Raw genomic sequence first — 21,952 nt, forward strand, 5'->3', positions numbered from 1 at the left:
GTAAATAACGGAAAACTGTCACCCCTCTCCCCCCGTGCAATGTTGAGAACTGCCAATGTCTTCAGCGGTTCCACAATGTGTTCCAACATTGCTTGATGGGGAGAGGGGTAGGGTAAATCATTGTTGTAGATGTCATGTTTCTTCCCAAACACAATATAGGTCATTTCCATGAACATAAGAAATTCTGCACGGAATTTCGACAGAGTGTGCCAAGCGTTCCAAGGACTTTTTTCCTTGATTGTAGCTTCCTGAACAGTTTTGGTGACGCTGATGTACTGGAGTGCTGACATAGATGAACTCCTGGATGGGGCAGCTTTAATTAGCATGAGGCCGCATTGATATGTAAATAGCGTATTGTTATTTAAATTTGTGCCCAGACGTATTGAGGGCGACAGTCATGTAATCCAGACGGAGAATGGCTGCATATGCCAGGCATGTCAATTTGCTGAGTGAAGGCTGATAATCACCTTTCTGTATAGGTAATAAGCTAGTATATTTCGTGTACCAGTTGGTTATAACAAAAAATTAGTATCATATTAAATATATTAAATGTATAAACTTTGAAAGTTACATGAATTTGAAGAGCAGAGCTTCGAAATCTAGCTAAGTCAGGTGATGTGAAATTCTGCTGCGTGACCCCCTCTGCGTGGTAGAATTATATTCATAAAACATTGAATTTAACAGATATCATGGGCAGCCACGATTTATCAGCATTTAAAATATATGTTAACTAACAAAGATAAATAATAAAGAGTACAAATGGCAATTAACTAGTAAACAAGCCTGAAATCTTAAAATGTTGCCACGTGATTTCCCGAACACATGATATGTCAACATATAGTACATGTGACCACTATTCAGATTTACCGTAAATATTTGGAGTATGCTTGCACATCATGCACATACACGGTGCATTTCTTTACCTCCGTATAAAATCAATAATTCATGCTGGGAGCCAAGTAACATTGTCTGCTCAGTGCAGATTGGTATTTTATTTTACTAGAGAGCATAATAGAAATACATAAGACGAATCATGGCGCCATGATGGAAGGTCAGGTCGGGTATCAAATGTTATTATAACTTAAATACTACTTGAATTTCCCACCTTGCCTCTGTCACATATTTCCTTCATATTATTGACAGCAAGTCCTAATTTTGACTTTGCTATTGCAAAATGTCATTTCATATGAAATTAGTAGACTTTCTTTGAAAAAACATATCACTGGTACCTGATGGGAATACCCGTCCGCCATTTCATTAAACTGGATCGTTTTCGCCTGGTTTGTGCCCAGATGTATTGGGGGCGTGCTATACTCTCATTGAACAGGCAAAGTTCGCAAAACTAACAACGTTGTTATTTGCCAAACTCAATTAACATGATCCAAGGGGTCGAACATGAATTATTCATAACGAGCTATAACGGATCGATAACTGGCCTCACTTTCTAGCTAGTAAACCAGCTGAATTTTTCATAGATTTTGCGTTGCTAATAGAACAACCGTGAATTTAGTGTCACCCCCTTGGTGCTGAGTAGGAGGATGTTGAAGTTTCATGTGGCAAATAACATGAAAATAAACTTATTATTTCTCCATTTTGATTTGAAATATTAAGTCAACTTATATTCATGGAGTTTCTATGATTATTCAAGAGCAGAATGATACCATGTTTGTGAAAATGGGTGCAGCAGTTTTTCTGAAATCATTTCATTTCGAAAGTCTTATCGACACCATGATGAACCAGTTTTGCATAGCAACGTATGATTGTGTACAGTTAATAGTTTTAAGCGTACTTCATTATCATGATTATCAAGCTACATGCTTGCAGAAAGCAAAACTATGACAAATACAAGTTAGTTGTACTTTTGTTTTCTGTTATTAACTGATTTTAGCACGAAATAAGCGTAAAAAGTTAGTGTCAAACATTGTCAGAGGTAGGTGTTGACTAAATGCTGTGTTAAATTGTGTTGATTGATTTATGGATTGACTTGTGTAGCATGTACATATGTACCAGAGAATATGTAATAAAGAGGAGGTTGATCCAGCTATCCTCAAACAAAATATGTGTGAGACGGCTCATTCAAAGTAAATGATGATCACCCTATTTAGCCGCTTATACAATAGAATACCACAATGGGGTTTGAACCTGGGATGGGTGTGATACACAAGTTGCAGCTAACTGATTTTAGGGATAGGTCAGTGCGTGCTTGTCGTCATGCCATGCATACCATGCACGCAGACCCTGTCATCTAGTCAGATTTCAGATAAAATATGACTGAAGTTCCATGGCAAATTATAATTTTTGCTGCTAGTTGCCACTTTCAGCCTCTATTATTTATGATAGAGAATGTTTTCAATTATCAGAATATCTTTACTAGGTTTGCAGGAATTGACAGGAACATACATTTAAAAAAATAAAATGGAAATAATCAACAATCATCACCTCTGTAAAAAATCCTAAAATGTCTTCATTAGAAATTTATATATTTACAAAAAAGGGCGGATTTGGTGGGATATTTTACAACACTCGATTTCTTTCTTGTATTATCCACATGTGGTATCCCATCCAAGCAGCAGGTCCTTAACACACGCGTTTCATAATTTTCAACAAATTCTCTATAGAAACATTGGAAATATTTCCAATTATGAAATGAAAATCGGTCAACCATGGGCGATCACACACATAACATCATAGGATATTTCAGGTGGATGTCTAACTACTTGAGAATAAAGGACTATGAATAGATACGACAGGATTACCTCCCGGATTACCTACGGGATTATCTCAAGTATATAATTCCGTTGACTCTCCTCTTTATTCGCCAGCGAAGTGTTACGTGTAATCCGATTATCACCTTGTCAACTGGATCACGCTTTTGATTTCTACACCACGATCGAAATGATCGTAACACAAAGTCGAGTCGAGTCGATAGCATACTATCAATTTCAAAAGGTGCGTGATCCAGTTACCAGGGAGTTACGTAATCACTTCGCTGGCGAATTACATCTTCTCTGCATATTCATGCACAACACACACAGTGGCAAGGATTATTAAATCAGGATGTGACACTTCGTAATTTGCATGTGTCCAATTCATATGTTAATAGCATATTGTTATTAAAATGATGGTCTGACCTGGCCAGAGGGCGTTAATATAATAGACGTTTGATGAAGGGACAGAGTAGTTTCCGTTTGTATCGGCTACCGAACGAAACATAATTATTAAGCACATTCCGACCAGACTAGCTTTGCCAGGCAGAGTAGGCCATGACGCGTAGGCCTATGTGCCGAACGTACATTTTAACAAAAACAATATTATTTGAAGTTTTAATTTTAAAAAATTACCCTATTTTACTAAATTACCATGTAAATTAACCGGTAATTTACCGACTCACAACACTGACATGAATACAAGTTTTAGTAGTATTTAATAATATTATGTCCTCTATCGTTTGATGTACAATGGTACAGGTTGGGGGGGGCAAAATAATTTTGTACTTTTAAATATTAAAATATGAGGGTGGGGGTCATAACAGTTTTAGGTCCATTAACTTGTGAGACCGGGGGTCAACAAAGTTTTTGGTTCACGAAGAGGGGATGGGGGGTTAAACAATTTGTAGCACGAAAAAATATATTGTCACCCCAACAAAGTATTTCTGAACACTCCCTAAATTTAGTTGATTTTTCAGCAAATGTTATTTTTCAGTGAGTTTTGCTTTTATTCTGTGTTAAATTATGGCAAACGGAAACAATCAAAATATGATGTAGCTAGGAAACAAATACTATAATCGCTCCTGGGTGTCACCACCCATGCATACTTTTTAATGTAGGTCTACCGGTAGGGGCCTATTGCCAATCACAAAGTTTGAAATTGTAATTGTTTAATGTAGGCTACTCCCTAACAGAATACGTTTATAGGCACGCTGGCGAAGTGACGTACTTAAATCGGATTAACTACCATAACAATAGATGAATACAATTTTGACTATATCGCCCGCACTCACGTTCATGCAGTAGGACCTACCGATGCATTGAACCATAGATGTCAAAGAAATGCTAATCACTTGCACCTGTAAGATTAGTCTCTAAAGAACGGTATTGTATTCAATCTATTATATGATTGAAGACAGGTCACACCACTCCACGCCATACATAAATTCTGCCAGTCACATTTCCCCAATATGAAATTTTTTAAAAGTAAAATTTTAATTTTAATTTTACTTCATTAAAGTTTGGCGGAGGCGGGGTTCGAACTCACGGCGGCGGACTGCTTGGGATACACTATGAACCCAGCGCCTTAGACCACTCGGCTACCTGTCTTCTTGGAATTCATTTGAAACTTATTGGAAGATATAATCGCAACTTCAACATAGGCCTACCACGTGACAAGCAAAGGCAGATTTTATTTGCCTAAAAACATTTATGTGTATTATTAGCGCTCAATTATTGTTAACTGCGTGTTTATACAAAAAAAATCCAATAATGAACATGATAACTGGGCGTCTGTATGGACAATACATTATATCGATTTTGACACGTGCTTGTGTCTCAGTACATTTCCATGGTCAGTAAAATACTATAGAGGAAAACCTACCATTTTCTTGTATACACGTTCGATGTTTTTATCAATTACATAAAAATTCCATTTTAGACCCCAAATGTTTTTTCAGGAAATAAAAGATTAGATTACCATAAAAACGAAACAGTAATCTTTTGCCGGGTCTAATGTAATATTCACATAGGATTTTCAACGTTTTTTCTATCCTTATTCTTGCTCAAAAAAAAAAATATTTTGGCGTATATAAAATTGAAATAAAATTCTCTGCTTCTTAAACGACATCAAATGTGCCACAATTGGGTATCACGAATCGTTATATATGATGTGCAGTTAATATTCATATTTTCTTTTATACAGAGGATGCTTCAGTTTTGACAGGAAAAATATTATCTTGAAAACCCTCTCACTCTGTTATTTTAAAAAGGTAACCACGCTTCCCTAGAATGTGCAATAAATTAGCATTAAAATTTTTCGTATTCTAACAGCAAGCGTTTCTAGAATGTATTTTGGCGAAATGTGGTGTAAAGACAGGTGTACAGACGGCTTGACGTGACCCTATGATTTTTTTTCTGGGGTCTTGTGGTGTACGCTGGTTATCATCGATGTTGAAGTGCCTATAATAGTTCAATGTAAGAAAATGAGCCAATAGACGTGATGAATAAAGATCGGATTTTTGGATTATTAGTGGCGGTATACAATTAAATGTCAAAATTACGGTGCTATTCTACTTTTCAACAATAATTCATACTGGCAGGCTACACCAATAAGTGTATTAGTGCAGATTGATATTTTTCGGGATACTTTTCCACAGGGAGGAAGCACATGGCAAAAACTATTGCCGCAGGTGCCATTTTGGAAGGTCACGTGAAGTGTCAAATGATTTTTTGACTTCAAATACTCACTGTATTTCATATCTTATGCTTGTCGTATATTTCCTTTCTATTATCGATAGTTAGTTTCAATTTCGACATTACTATATCAACAAGACATTCCCTTATCAAATTAAAAGACTTTCTTGCAGAAACAAATCACTGTGGCCTGATGGGATCATAGTGGTTGACCCACTTCCGCCCGGTCTAACCTTGTTTGGGGGCGCTTTTTACTATCTTCAACAGGTTCCAGGCAGGTTCGATTCGCTAAACTTACGACACCTTTATGTGGTAACCTCAATCACATGGGCTGAGTAAGAGTTGATGTGAATTATTCATAACCGATCGATACCTTGCCTCACTTTGTTGAGAGCAAGCCAACAAAATTTGCCATAGGTTTGCGTGGCTAAACAAAAGCCGTGAATTTAGTGTCACCCCCCTGACAGTGGTCATGTAGGCTATTGATTATATTGCTTCAATGCTCATGTAACAATTTTGAGGTCAATGTTTATTCACAGACACGTTGCTGCTGTATACATGTAGTACTAGTAGGCCATGACCCTACATGAATTTTATGAGACATTTCTAATTAGGCCTACTTTAAATTTTATATTTTAAAACTAGTTATCGATTTATGTGCATTGAAACATCATAGGCCTTGTTTTTACCCATATAATTATTTGACGTAAGCTGTGATAAATGCAGAAATTAAAAATGTAGAAAATGCTTTCTTACTCATGAGATTTTCATTATTCATATATTTATTTTAATCAAAATAAAAATAATATGAAAAAGTGCAAAGAAAGGAAATAACTGAGGGTAGCAAAACTATCATGCAGCAATAGAGGCCTTGCATGTGACGTATAATCCCGTAAATATGTCGGACTACTCAAATGCATTCAACAAAAGCATGATTGCAATCTACCGTGACAGTTCGTCTCGCTCATATAACCCTGCACTACGATCGAATAGGTTGATAACAACATTTGATTGAATGGACTGCACTCCGCCATAACTACGGTGAAGGACACCGGTTCAAATCCTTTGTTTGGAGCCAATCGATAAAGGAATGCAGGGCCTCTATAGAGGTCTGTGAAAAGTTAATAAAGCAATATTATGGACATCTTGTGTGTTTGCTAGTGTAAAAATCAATATTGATCTTTCCACATTCTATTGTTATCAAGTTCAGTGTACCGGATAAATTATTGATCACAAAAGTTTTTATTGACCACATAGTAAGCATGACTTCAGAACTGGCAACTTAGCAACAAGTTGTTTCACAGTCAAGTGAGCATTATGCAAATGTGGCTTCCTAGTCTTCAATGTAGGCGTCAATCATATGTGTGTAGTGAGGCGTGGGTGAAGATAGGCCAAATAAAATGAACACTCCTAAAACTTGTGATGCTGCTAGGCAGCACTTCGTCAGACTGGCAACCTTGCTTCTTCTCCTTTCCTGAGGTTACTGCCGGTGGCGGCGCTTGAAGCTGGTCGAAAATATTTTTTGGAATACCTTTCACACTTACCTCTTGTACCAGAAGCACCAATATTGGGCGTACACGAATAAAGATTTCGTTGGCTCCATAAAGGAATCGCCTGGATACAAAAATATATTATTTTATTTTGTTATTTATTACACTTTTGTTGAATAAGACTTATGTGGACAGATCGGGATATTTTATAGCTAGAATTATTGCCATTACAAAAGCCTAATAATACCTGCCTATTTCGAGCTGTTTAAAGTATTGGCTAATTAAAGTATAATTTCTGGACAAATAATTTCTAGAAATAAGTGGACTCGATCGATGTGGACAGATCGGGATATTTTATAGCCAGAATTATTACCATTACAAAAGCCCAACAATACCTGCCGATTTCGAGCTGTTTAAAGTATATATAATTGGCTAATTAAAGTAAAATTTCTGGACAAATTCCAGAAATAAGTGGACTCGATCGATTGATTTTACTAACCGAGACATTTGTGGATATATCAAGACATTTCATGGGCAGATTTTGACACCATCAGGATTTTCAGATATGGGAACTCTTTGCCTCCGATCTGATACTATTACCGTAATTAAATAGCAAACTGCCCAGAAATCAAATTGAAAAGATGAAAACAAAACCCACCCAAAAACAAACAAACAAACAAGTCCATGGAAAGCGATTTTGAGAAAAACAACTGTGAATCATTTAAATTCCTTCAGTTAGATTCCCTGGTAAATAGGATAAGTTTTACATGCAAATGAGTGGGTTAAACTGTATTAGGTATGACGATTAGCATTTCGGGGACTTGGAGGGGGGGGGGGTCATTGTGTATGCCGGACTTGGGTGGTTTTTTGAATCACATATAGTTAGTGTATTCTTTACCCTTTGCTCTCAGTCTTTTTTTCTTCTTCTGTGAACAGCTTCATTTCTGCGTTTTTACCAGCTATTTCGTCCTCACTGTTGCTATCACCTCAATTGAGCACGTCAGCCATCTTGCCCTGTTAACTCAATTTGGCCAAAGTATGGACTTGTGTGGGTTTTGTTTTCAGGTTTCGATTGTTAACATCTTACCTCTCTTCTGCTTCTTTTTCAGATATACCATTGCCATATCGACTTAAGAGCTCTTGAACTGGAATGTCGACTTCGAGTGCCCTTTAATGTAAAGGAATAATAAAGAAAATGTTCATTTTGTTCTATTACAATTGCCCTTTTATTTTGGTTTTCCAATTATTTACTCAATGAAAATATCTTTTAAACTGACCATGCTAACAGGTGCTAAAATGCGAGTATTTTAGAAAAATTAAAACGTTAAATTTCACTGAAATTTTGGCGCTGGCATATAATTTTTATTATTATTCCAAAATACGCTTCACCTCAGCCCACATCCATGTTTTGTTTTTGAACTTACAGAATATTTACTAATGTACCCCATAAGGGACGCACCATTAGACTTCAATGGGTGGTTAGGAAGCTTTGATAAAAAAAAACGTCCCCCACTAAAAAAAAAAAAAAAAAAATCCCCACCAACACTATAAAAAAACATTCCACACCTACCTGTGTATAAATGCATGAAATTTAAAAAAACCTTGACACCGAAGGCGGCGAAAAAAAAGCAAACTTAGCCACATTCGGCGGCGAAATTTTTGTTTCCCCGACTCCAACGCAACTTTCTACTCCCCTGGAAGTCTAATGGTGAGTCCTTAATGGGATAAGTTAGGTACTGTGTTTTCTTGTCAAAGAGACACGCATTTTAATTCTTATTTTTATGCACGAGCATAAAAGAATTCCGTGCAAAATCAAATATAGTGGACAGGATCGCTGGATCCCAGATTTTTCAGCCATTTTTTGGCGACTTCGGAAATGTTTTTAAAGATTTTTTGGACCTTGACAGAACTCTGAATGTCACGAGAATTATTATTATTATTTCTGTATATAAATATTCGAAACCCAACCACAATCACCGACTCTATATATTATTGAGCTGCCATGTAGATGAGTACAATCTATATGTGTAAATTGCCAAATGCTGGGTAGCTATTGCACTGAACAGTCTATAATTTATTGGCTAATACAAGTAACTATAAGCCTGACTGCACGTGAGAGATTTTATATTTTCTAAATATCCTCTCATATTACCTTAGTGGGAAAAAGGTGTTCTCCTTGGGATCCCAGACATACATCATCTTTTGGAATTTAAAAAGACGAAGTTCGTCGTTGGTAATAGCATCTCGTCGTAGTATTTCTTTCAAAACTTCTGGCGGACAGGGCCTGTAAACCACATTAGCACACAATACAATACATTTTACACTTATTGCTATAAAAAGTTAAGCTTCTGTTTTACAGGGGTCAAAAATGGCAAGTGTTCAAATATCACTTCAAAGTACATCAAATTATTTGTCTAGGCCTATAAGGATCACAAATATGTAATTTGTTTTTTCAACCAAGTTATGTGCTGCAACTGGTCAAGGGTCAATTTCCAGTTTGCATAGGGGTCAACAATTAAAGTTGCTCCGATTTTCGTGAAAGTTGTTGCAAATTTTTTGTCTACCAAAAGGAATTCAGGAATATAATAGTTTACATTAGCTGGTTAATGAGTTTACGGAGATTGCCAAGGTCAAGAATCTCAATAGGATCAAATGGCGACATAATGACAGGTTATTGAATGCTTTGTCAAGTCCTTCAGAATCTCGCCAGTACATTAGGAAAATGAATTTGGAGAAAACCTTCTGTTAATAAAATACTATGCTGAGCCACCAGCCTGGGTAGCTCACATTCCAGTAATTTCAGATGATTGAGCTCAGTAATACATCAAAGAATGTCTTCCAATTCATGGAAACAAATAGATAATCAGCTTATCGGATTAAAAGCTTAGAGGGAATGTCTGGCTGCTCAGCGAGTGTTTGTAATTATCATCAGGTTTTCTCCAAATTCATTCTCTAATGAGATTGTCCGGGTATAGATTGTCTCCAATCTCTACTACGCTTTAGCCTATATGTCATGTATGTAGGGCACTTAATTTGTTTGAAGTATCATTTTTGGCTTGATTGCATTTGTCAGTGGATTAATTCACTTCATTAATAATACTATAGTAATATTTGGCTGATTTTTCAATAACTGCCAGCTTCTTTATATTGGTATATTTTGGGTTTTTTTGCATTCAGTTTTGAATTCATTGATTGAGTTGGCATTGTTTCTTGTTTTTGGAGATTTCTATTTATTTAAGGGCTGGGGTATGAACGTTTGGACAGTATTTATTTTGGGACATTAGAGCACATCAGACATATCGAATTGCATTCGAATACGAAGAATGTCATTCTGATATCAAATAATTTTGATTTTTGAAATTCGCAATTTAATACACATTTTATGGCAAATCATTAAAATTGATATTTTTGATATTTAACAGTACTTGAAGTAAACTTTATAAATCTGATGATTTATACTTAAAGTGTATGTAGGTGGGATGAAAAGTTGACGATCAATTGAAAATTTTGACCTTTCGTATTGAAGATATGGATTTTTTTCCCAAAACACCAAAAAATTTAGGTCTTTTTGGGAAAAAAATCCATATCTTCAATATGAAAGGTCAACATTTTCAATTGACCGTCGGCTTTTCCTCCCTGCTACATACACTTTAAGAATATGTCATTAGATTTATATAATTTACTTCGAGGACTGTTATATATCAAAAATTTGAAAAATATCAAATTTTTATAATTTGTCATAAAATTTGTATTATATTGTGATTTTCAAAAATGAAAATTATTTGATATCAGAAAGACATGCTTCGTATTCAGAATGCAATTCGATAGGTTTGAGGTGCTCTCATGTCCCACAAAAAATACTGTCGAAACGCAATAAAGGCTCATTTTAGATCCTATAATTGCGTTATAATTATAAATATTGTGATACAGAAGTCAATTCTTGCGTGTCCAGCCTGTATGGTTGGCTGGTAGGGGCCTACACATTTGTCCAATAATTCTTGTATTGTATTATTAATAATATTTATTGGAAGATAAATAATTATATGCATGCTGTCATTGGTTATCTCTATTTGTATTATGTCTAAATTGCTATGTACTATGAAATCTGTCATTATTTATCTCAATTATATATTTATGTCTTAATGGATATATTTCGCAGTACATATGATGTGTTATCAAGTTCTCTTCATTTTTGAGACTGAGCATATAGATGATCGGTCCATGCCTATAATAAAATTCTTCCTCAAAAGAAATTTGAGGCTTTTGTCATTGTACATACTTTTAAATTAAATATGAATGTTATTTCTCACCCATTCTTTGATGCCTTTTGACGTTGTATCTTTGAAACGTGAAAACGTTGATACATATCCTATAAAATAGAAATAAAACAAAAAAAGTGAATTTCTTATCAAGAAACATGGCAAACATAACATAGACCGTTCAATATGACGCCGGGGGGAGTTGCAGTTTTGACCAAAAAATCGACAAAATTTCGTGTTCCCTGAGCTCCTGATCGTGATGTCCATGATGATGTTACTAAAGTTAGGCTACAATGAAATCTATATCATGCTCGACAAGAATTTGTTATAATTCGATTTGGAATAATCATGCAGAAACACGATTTCCTCCATGCTGAAGCAGTTAAATCATGGCAAGATATATATTTTTGCGGCAGGGGCTATTTTAGGCGGAAAAAGTCACTGCACGTTGGTAAGTGTAGTGGGCATCGGAGAATGGGTCAAGCCGGGTCGAGGAGGTAGTCCCCCCAGGACCGGATTTAAGAAAAAGAGCCTTGTCAGCAAAGTACCATTTGTGCCCTCGGACGCGGAACTAGGATTTCAAGCTTTTGACTTTTGTCAAAATGCGCGCGTAACCAGCGGCGGCGGAACGGTTAGGAGCGGCGGATGTGTCAGCCATCGCGTATCGCTTGCGCATCCTAGGGGTGTGTGAGGGGGATGTGCACCCTTAGCAAAATAAAGGCCCAATTGAAGCCATTTAGAGGACCATTTTGGTACTGAAGTTATGATGAACAAGTTTTGTTTGAAAAGAAAATTGGTGAAATGAATGCCGATTAAAAGCCATTTGTGGATATGTTGTATAAGTTATTGCTTTAACATGTGAATGTCCTGCTCTAGACCGTTGATGTCCTTTCTATTGATCGGATTATCGGCCCTTCAAATCAGAAAACACACTCCAGCGCTCAACCGTGATCATGCGCGTATTTGGGGGGGGGGCTTTGGGGCGCCAGCCCCCCGGGGTCAAAGCAGGGGGCGGCCAAAACAAAGGGGCGGCGGTAAGAAGAAGGGGCGGCAAAAAGAGGGGCGGCGGAAGAAGATTGGGCGGCGGAAGAAGAAGGGCGGCAAAAAGAATTATTAAAGAAAAAGGGCGGAAAATGGGAAAAAATTGTACTATACATCAAAATGTGTTGCTTTTGGGGCGGTAGCGCCTATAAATCCTTTTTTTTTTTTTTTTTTTTTTTGCTCTTCACTGTTTCAAACGACCGTAAAAAAAATTCGGGCGGCAAAATTGGATTTTCTTCAGCCCACCGGGAAGGGGCGGCCACGGTACGCCACTGGTGATCAAGGACTTGAGCTCTATAATGCCCTAATCCGATCAATAGAAAGGACATCAAAGGTCAAGAGCAGGACATTCAACTCCATCAGTTCATCATTGGAGCCCTCCTGATGAGGATGTGTGTTGTAGGCCTACCATAGACTATATGTTGTGTTGAATGACAGTTTAAATCTACTTTGCTTGATTATCTACCAACACGTATGAGCATACACAGTGATACTTATAACTTGTTTTATTTAAAATCTCAGAACATTAACTTTGGTATCAAATTAGAGAGTACATTCTAGGCTTTATAATGAATGCAAATTCAAATAATTTTTTAGTAAAATATGAAACAACACCACCCTATTGAGTACACCAGCAGGGCACGTGGCCAGAAGCGAAAAGGTGGACTTGTTTATCCATACACAGGGAAAATTTTGCAAAAAGAAGATCCATCTTAAGCCATTTGGTATATCATTCATGTAATTTTTACACTTCTTTCAGGGTCTGTAAAATAGAGAATTGATTATTTATGTTCACCCAGACATGTGACACACATAATGACACACATTCATGGGGTATCTTGCAAGTAAAACGCTCTAAAAAGGCTTAGGAAAACTTTAGTCTTTAATTCTCGCAATTATATATCTGGACCAGTTTAGGTTTGCAAATTGGGATCCCACAAATTTGGCATGTTTAGGTGGGGGCAAAGGCTTTTTGGCAGGCCGGGGGGTGTGCACGATATTTTTGGTGGGTCGAGAGGGCGGGGTGTAGCACTTTTTGGCAGGCTGTTTGGAAATTTTACCCCCCGCAACTTTGTTCCATAACCATTTAAGGTATAGGACGTTTTTTGTTTTTGCTATAATAGCCCCCGAATGAAATGTATTTAATTATGTTAGTACTCACTCAGGTAGCATTGTGTGTGAATTTTACATCAGAACTAAGTGCTATTCTTGTTTATGGGCATTTTAGTGTCTAAAATGGCCCAAAATGAGGGTTTTTCAATATTGCCGTCCATTTCTAATCGTCGCCCCCATAGACTATAACATGTAAAATAAAAAGGCTCATAAAAATTTAATAGCACCTAGTTCGGATGTAAAATTCACACAAAATGCTTTTTGAGTGATTACAAAGATAATTAAGGGGCACGGTGGCACAGTGGTTACGACCTTGGACTCATAATCTGAGAGCTTGCTTGATGTGCATCCACCGTCCCACCACCGTGTTGCGCCCTAGGGCAAGGCGCTTTGCCTCGCTTGTCTCACCCCACCCAAGTGCAATGGGAAGCTGTTAGGGGTTGTCACAGTCGTACTGATGAACCCTGCGCCAATTGAAGGCTGCAAACGTGTTCTAATATTCTAATGACGGCGGAATAAATGTAAAGCGCTTTGAGGCTGTTTACGGCATAAAGCGCTATATAAATATCTAAAAAAAATTTAATTAAATACTTTTCATTCAGGGGCTATGTATTCCTTGTACAATGACACTTCACAATAAAAATGTCCATTGGAAACAAAGGTGCCCGGCTCATAATTATTGCACAGTCCCTAACTTGTTCGTTGGGTATTGGTCTTTAGTAGTCCTCCTCTCAATAAGACATTAATAAGAAATTATTCAAGAGAGAGGAAAACGAAAGATACGGGATAAAGCACAAGCCATCGTGTTTGATAAGCCTGGGGGGGGGGGGGTAGCAAGGATTTTATTCCTTGCATCAAATTTCATACCCTAAATTTCATTTCCGCGTATTAGCAATTGCAATTTTACTACCCTTTTTTCCAATTTTTCATGTTTTTGACACCCTAAACACAATACGCGCGTATCGTGCCTACCCACGAAAAACTACCCTTTTTACGCGTTTTCATTATCGCGGATGGTGTACAGGCCATAATAGGAGTGACCCCTCGGGAGGGGGGGAGTAATACTTTCATAACTTGTTTACTCGATGTTTCTGGAATATAATTACAGCAATAATATAGCCATTTGCCGTCCCTTTGTCATAATTTAGAACGCCTTGTCTTCTGCTGAAATTTAGAACAAGTAATGCTCCATTAGCATACCTTCATAACCATGTTCACTTGATATTTCTGGAATATTAATATAATTGCAACTATAAAATAGCCATTTGCCATGCAGTCCCTTATATTAGAACGCGTTGTCTTCTGCTGTAATGTAGATCAAGTGGTGCTCTCATTATCACGTTGGGCCTATCGAAGTTACAATCCAGGCATACTTTCATAACTTAATCAATTGATATTTCCGAAATAATTATCATAATGCAGCTATAAAATAGCCATTTGCAAGGCAGACTCTTTTGTCACAGAAAAGTAAAAACTAAAGTCAAATAGATACTAATAAATTAAAAACTGAGCAAAAGTAAAAAAAAAAAAAAGTAAAAAAACTAATAATATAACTTTTCTCTAATAAAAGTCAGTCTGCACGTCAGAGCTGACAATACAAAGCTTATTCACACGGCACAGATGACGAATGTAAGGAAAATATTTGCATTAGTTTGGTTCATTGAGACAACCTGCTGGCTATCCTCAAAATTGCCTTCGCAGTAAATGAGGATCAGACGAAGAAAAAATAGTATATGAAAATTAAAAATGAGTACTGTCGAAAAACAATACCCATTTAAACCAATTGTTCTATAAAGCTAAACTTACATAGCCTGCAAGTGTGTCCCTCCCCTCTGTCATAAGGAAATTCGAATGCTAACTATAAGGGGTTATCGAGGTAATAAAAAAAATGTAGATATTTATATAGCGCTTTATGCCGTAAAAGGCCTCAAAGCACTTTCAAAGCATTCATTAGAATATGTCGGAACCACGTTTGCAGCCTACAAATGAGGCAGGGTTCATCAGTACAACGACTGTGACTACCCCTAGCAGCTTCCCATTGCACCTGGGTGGGGTGAGGCAAGCGAGGCAAAGCGCCTTGCCCACGCACGTCGAGCAAGCTCTCGGATTATGAGTCCAAGGCCGTATCCACTGAACCACCGTGCCCATGAGGTGGGCTCATGCAAGTATTTTAGTTCACAAACCTTACTCCTAAGCAAGAAGAAACTTTTCTACATTTGTGGGCCCATATATCCCAATGAATGTACGAATGATTATTATGGATCGTATCATGGAAGTACTAGTACTTCCATGATCGTATTTATGCCAGAAGGGGGAGTGGGACTTTTGACAAAAAAAAAAAACGACAATAAATTTTGCGTTCTTCCACCCCACCACTCGCGGCTATTCAAAATGTTCGGATCCCCCCCCCCTTGTTTTCTTCTTTTTCTACATTAAAATCTTAAGGTTCAAGTAAAAAATTCATATCCCGCCTCCGAAGGCATCTGAAATTTCATATTCCTCCCTTAAAACTATGTAGGCCTATATTGAACGGTCCTGAGTTCTGGGGTCAGAGTCAGCTCTATTGACAACTTTATGTTGTCAACTTTATGTTGTTCCCTGATGCCAAGAAAGTATTAATCTCGAGCAGGGGCTATTTTAACGTGCCTCACTGTCACGTTCGTGCAATGAGATAAAAGTGTTGATGAAGTACAGTGCATTTCAAAAATAAAAAATTGACATTTTTACCTGAATGTGACCGTAAGAAAGGCTCTACCATTGTCTATACTATTAAAGCATATCTACACGGATTGTTAATTGTCACTGTACGAATATTTGATCTCGACACGTACGTGACAGTGAGGCACGTTAAAATAGCCCCTGATCTCGAGGCCCTTGTAAAATTCATGTTATTACACATCGGAGTCGGACCCTATATAGAAAATGGCCCAAAATAGGCCTACTATTTTTAGGCCCTGGGAGTGGGACCTAATGATATTTTCATCATATTTTTATGTGGTTGAGAGCTATAAAGATGTCAGCGAAAGGATTGCAATCCTTTACCATATTTACAGGCGACTTTAATGGGAGGAAAAGCACATGGGCCACGTAGGCCAAGATAGGAAGGGGCCTTGCCAGTAACTGCTGACTTGACACTGTTATTTTGAGCCAGGATGCAACTTGTACCCTGCTCTCTTCTCAAAGCATTCCGTAAAGTAAATGCAGCGAGAAGCGGATTCGGCGTGGCCGGGAAATTTTGACTAAACCAGAGGCGTTGTACGAATTTTCGGTTGAATAAAAAAAGAAAACTACCAAATATCATTTGCATAGGATTTGTCATGATCTTACTTTGTGGAAGAGCTTCATTTCCTGGTCATTTGACCTGTTGAAACTTGAATCAGTTGAATGGCTAGCCTAGAAATATTTTAAGCACGGAATTTTAATTCTCACCATGCTCACTGCACGGATCTTTAATCTCACTGCACGAACGTGCCAGGAGGCACGTTAAAATAGCCCCTGTTTTGCGGAGACCACGACTTTTCCCTACCCAACTCTGGTTCTGGTTCTGGTTCTGGTCATAAACTTCTCAACACTTCCTACAAAACCAGACGAGAAGTCTGTATAAAGGTATACATTAAAATTGGAAAAAAACAACAACAAAAAAACACAACTTCGAGGGCAACTTCGGTGGCGAAAAAAAATTGCCCCTAAAGGCAGCGAAAAAAAATAAATCTGCCGCCCGCGTCAAAAACAACAACAAAACAACTTTGCCTAACCCTAAAAACAACAATTACCGGTAACCGTTTTAAATACGAGTTAATAATGAGTTATGACTTTTAAAATTAAAATTTCACCTTTACTAGCACCCAGTCTGCTTCTTGGTGACTTATAAAATTAAAATTTCACCTTTACTAGCACCCAGTCTGCTTCTTGGTGACTTATAAAATTAAAATTTCACCTTTACTAGCACCCAGTCTGCTTCTTGCAGCATGCATCTTGAGCTCGTTGCTTTTAACTTCCAGTCTGGTTTCCAATAAAACACGAGAAATAAAAACCCAACCGTAAGAACTCCAAATATATAACACGCAATTGTCTTGGCTTCATTAGTTTTGTAGCCCCAGCAGTCCTGAAATAGTAAACAAAAACCTTTGTTATCAATTGAGTGGATTGGCATCAGCCTGGCTATAGGGTCAATTTCATGGTAAAGGGTGTAACTTTGGATTTTTAACATTTTGATCCGTATAGTAGTCTAATAAAGCTACAGAATTCCATGATTTTTTGCCACATGTCATCTAGTTAGCAGCTACCTTGGGTAACATAATCATTTTTGGGAGTTACTGCGTTCAGTTTTGGCACGCTAACATGTTCATAAATATGGCCTTTTTGATGTACTAAAGCAACACTAACATTTTTTGTAAAGCCTTGTTTGCTTCAGTTTAGTTCATGGATAATTTTTCTTGTGGTGAAAGTGTAGTCATATGCTCAGTAAAAACTGCCACATTAGTTTTAATTGTGAACAGCGCTGAATTTTTGAGAACCGGGCTTCGATATTTGTTGTTTCGGAGGCTTCATTTTCCGTTAACAATTGTTAAGAAACTTTGTGGGTATAGCTTTGGTTCATAATTCTTTGTAATTTCTTCATTTTTCTTGACATGAAATGGGTAACAAAAATTAGCCGATTTGCAAGTTTTTAAAGTTTTTATAAAATCTTGACTTCATAGAATCAATTTTCCGTTAACTCTTTTGAAGCCTCCGAAACAAACTGTCCAGCTAGAATGTGCCTATATAAATAAAAGAGCTCATCCAATCTATTTATCAAAATGTAGCAAAGTAGATCCTCAAGTCACTTGTTTTTAAACAGTGGAGATACATCACCGTTTGAAAATGGGACCCAATAGTAACTTTCCGTTAACAATTGAAGCCTCCGAAACAAATGAAGTCTCCGTAAGAATATACATCATTATAACAATAAGATTAATTATAATCTTTGCACATCTAAATTGGAGTGTTTTCATACTGATATCTGTATTGTAATTGATATGAGCAGAATGTCATTAATTTTAAAAAGTGTTGATATTATGGTTAATGTTTGAAAAATATACTGATAGGCCTACCCAAGAAAGCCTGTTTCGGAGGCTCCACATGCAGGTTAACACCATACAGTGTTCTTTAAAAAAAAATACTTCCAAAAAAAGCCTCATTTAACGACTTGTTGTCATTTACTTTTTGTCACAATTGAAATTCAATACTTAGAAGCAAAGCATGAAAATGGTATAAAATTTAACTTATAATCTGTTGACTTACTTTGGAATGGAATTTCACCTGTATTCCAGCTTCCATTTCATAATTTTCTGAGCTTATGTAAAATACATTTTTTCTTAGATTAATCAAAATGTTATGGAAATATCAATTTTCTTTTATTATAAATCAAAAGGTTCAAGCCTTGAAACATTATTTTACTGGAATTTAAGTTGCTTCTTTGCATGATTTCAGTAAACAGAAACATATTTAGCCCTAAGTGGATTGAAATTTTGACCCTAAAAATCAAAAGTTACACCCTTTATGGGATATGTAGCCTGCAAAGTCGATCCCTTCAGTTCAACTATAGACAGTGCAGTAGAGAGAATGAATGAACATTATACTAGGGTTCAGGCCCGTACGCAGGGGGGGGGGTGCGGTGGGTGCGGAGCACCCCCCCCCAAATCTGGAAAAGTGTACAAAAAGTCCCAAAATTTCAGAATTTGCGAGCGTATATAGCGAGCAAAAAAAATGGGGTTTTTACGCTTTTTTGGACAAAAAAGGTCCAAATTTGGTCCACTTTTCACAAAATCGCCCCCCCCCCTTGGAAAAAGGTCCACTTTTTCAAAATCAGCACCCCCCAAATGAAATCCTGCGTACGGGCCTGCTAGGGTTGAAACCGAGTTGAACAAATGAACAAGAATAGGCCTGAGGCAAACACTATAGTTTGGAAACGACGCACTTGACCCAATTTTACGAACAAAACAAATATTTTGCTCTGTTCTGTGCCGAGCTGGGCAGTGGATACGTTTCATCAAAACACAAAAAGTTATATTCTACGAAAAAATGAATGTCAGAATTGTGTGACATTTTCTCGAAATGTATTGCGGTGGTCACAAAAAGTAGGCTAGGAAAAAGAATAATTATTCACAGGCCTATTGATCATTTAAAATATAGGCCTATAATAAAACTTACAAAATAAGCACAATAGAACACATTAATACTAGTAGGCCTACTACAAAAGCTTACAAAATAATTATGTAGACATAGGCCTATATTAGGCCCTATATAAACAAATAATAATAAATGAAAATGCTATTAAAAATAAACGACAATGCTATTAAAATAAAATAAATAGGGCCTATGCCCTAAATAAATAAAAGTAGGCCTACGGTATAAATTTAAAGAAAATACTTAACAAAAATTTAAAAACGTTTAGGCCCGAATTTTTTGCCCCATAGTGTGTTTTTCCCCTTTTTGTTTTGTTTTTGTTTGTGTATAATTATGGATCACCTGTTCCTTAGGCCGTGGTGCGATTAGGCCTATGCCAAAGCCTAGTATAAAAAGCTTCTAGGCACACATTAGGAATACGGGCCCATATAAATTCCGATTAAGGTCTATAGGCCTATTAATATTTAATGATTTAGGCCTATAGTTTATATAAACTCTTTTGATATAAATAGAATTGTATACGTACAATCAGTTCCCCTTTCTGCTTTTCCACCGTAACATGCGACGGTAGCCGCTTCTCATCAATGTCCTTCATCATGAAGTTTTCTCTCATGTCATATTTTGTGGTAATAGGCCCTATTCAGACACAATAATTATACAATATACTTGTAAATAGTTGTTTACAGTAGATAATTCCAAACTGGAGCAGCAAGCACACAATTAATACAAATAAATGAAATATACATGTAAACAAGTGTGGAAGTGCCCTGGACCATTCAAGTGCTCCCGATACTGCTAATCCCGGTTCTTGCAGCTTTCAAAGTTTATAGTTTCAAAGTTGGCCTACAAATTTCACTGAGCTGAGTTACAAATTGACACGAAAATTTATAAGAACTTTTATAAAAACGGTAAATCCCGGGTATGATAATACTCACAGTTGATGCATGCACGCTCCAGTATAGGTCAACGTTGCACACATTTCAATTCATTCACATTATATGGGCAAATATTATTCGAGAATAGGTCAATATCAAGGCCAAGTGCATGAGTGCTAGCTTCTGTTCGTCTTTGTATCACATGTACACGCTCCAGGGCTGAAGTGCAAGAAACTATAAAGTCGACCTCAATCAAGTTCACGGCGATCGCTACGTGAGGGCACTCTTGCACTCTGGAAATCCCCCTGGGAAATCCCAAAATACAATTTTAACGATTCAATTGCGTCCGGGAATTGCGTTCCCATTGAACTTCCTTGAAATTGCAACTTTTGATTTTGGGACCTATTCAGACGCGTAGGCCTATCCAGGAATTCGTAGACCGGGGGGCGCAAAATAGATCTTAGTCAAATAGAATGGCCGCGTAGCGGACATCCCGGAGCGCTTGCGCGACGCAGGGGGGTATCTGATGTGCCCCCCTCAGAAGTGAGAAACTTTTACAAAATGAAGACCTAATTGAAGCCATTTGGTGGACAATTTTGGCACTATTATTGTGTAAAATTTTAGTTTGAAAAAGCCGAAAATTTGTAAAATGACGCGTGACGGCCTAATTGAAGACATTCATGGACAAGTTTTCACTGTTATTGTATAAATTATTGCTTTATGCTTTATAAATTTTGCAAAATGATCCCAGCGAAAGTATAAAACGGTAAAATTGTATATAAAATGCCCAAAATTGAAGGATAAATCATTAAAATTGTCATTAGATATTTTAAAACGTTTTGGCAAGAACCGAGGAAAGCAGCAGTAGGCCCTATTGATAAAGTTGAAGCCCCGTTCAAATGCATGTAGCTAATTTCTCTACTGAGTAGAGAAATTACAGATTCATGTAAAATAACTTATTTTGTCTTTAATACAGGGCTTAATGTTTGCACATCGACACCAAAAAAGGTGCTGGGCAAGGTGCTAAAATTTTGCTTATTCATGGATTTCTACATTCTCCGGATGAAATCACTGAACATGCTTTTTACAGCTCTACATAGGCCTACTACTAGGGGTGACCATCATAATTTCATGTTGCCCCTTTTGCTACAAAAAGATTGTTTTCTGGAAAGAACTCATCAACAGAAATATTTTGGTGGTTAAATGGTCAAAATCGGTCAAAAACTTTTCGAATTATGAATTTTCAAAGTTTCCCATTCTGACCGGTCATTGGAACGAAATAAATTGACAAAGTCTAAATATAGCAATGTGAGCAAAATTGGTATAAGCATATATTTAGGGCCTACCTTTTTATATTTCTTTATTTTAATATAGGCCTATGTGACGTGTCATGTCAAAAGGAGACACTTTTGGGCAGGTTATGAATTTTAAGGTTTTTACATATCTTAAATATAGAGATATTTTGCTCCACAACGCCGTTTTCTCAAATGAATTAGGACATTCCTAAGCAACGATATTGAGTTCGGAAGTTATGGTATTATAAAATTGGAAATTGAGATATCGGCCATTAAAAATATTATTGACAATGTTGAGAGTGGGAATTA

At 37.0% G+C, this 21,952-nt stretch overlaps 1 protein-coding gene across 1 annotated transcript in view; it reads right to left on the reverse strand.

Moving 5' to 3' along the window:
• LOC140157353 (polyamine-transporting ATPase 13A3-like) overlaps positions 1–20,555 on the reverse strand; it is a 64,169-nt gene extending 43,614 nt beyond the window's left edge. Inside the window, exons 1-7 of the mRNA XM_072180521.1 lie at positions 20,409–20,555; positions 20,000–20,109; positions 17,243–17,410; positions 11,203–11,261; positions 9,045–9,176; positions 7,980–8,060; positions 6,947–7,016 (exon numbers count right to left, since the gene is read on the reverse strand). Coding sequence (XP_072036622.1) covers positions 6,947–7,016; positions 7,980–8,060; positions 9,045–9,176; positions 11,203–11,261; positions 17,243–17,410; positions 20,000–20,086 — 597 coding nt within the window. The 5' untranslated portion in view covers positions 20,087–20,109; positions 20,409–20,555. The remainder of the gene's footprint in view (positions 1–6,946; positions 7,017–7,979; positions 8,061–9,044; positions 9,177–11,202; positions 11,262–17,242; positions 17,411–19,999; positions 20,110–20,408) is intronic.
• Positions 20,556–21,952: the final 1,397 nt, after the last annotated feature.

Source organism: Amphiura filiformis, chromosome 7 (genome assembly GCF_039555335.1).
Source record: "Amphiura filiformis chromosome 7, Afil_fr2py, whole genome shotgun sequence".
NCBI classification, from domain to species: domain Eukaryota; kingdom Metazoa; phylum Echinodermata; class Ophiuroidea; order Amphilepidida; family Amphiuridae; genus Amphiura; species Amphiura filiformis.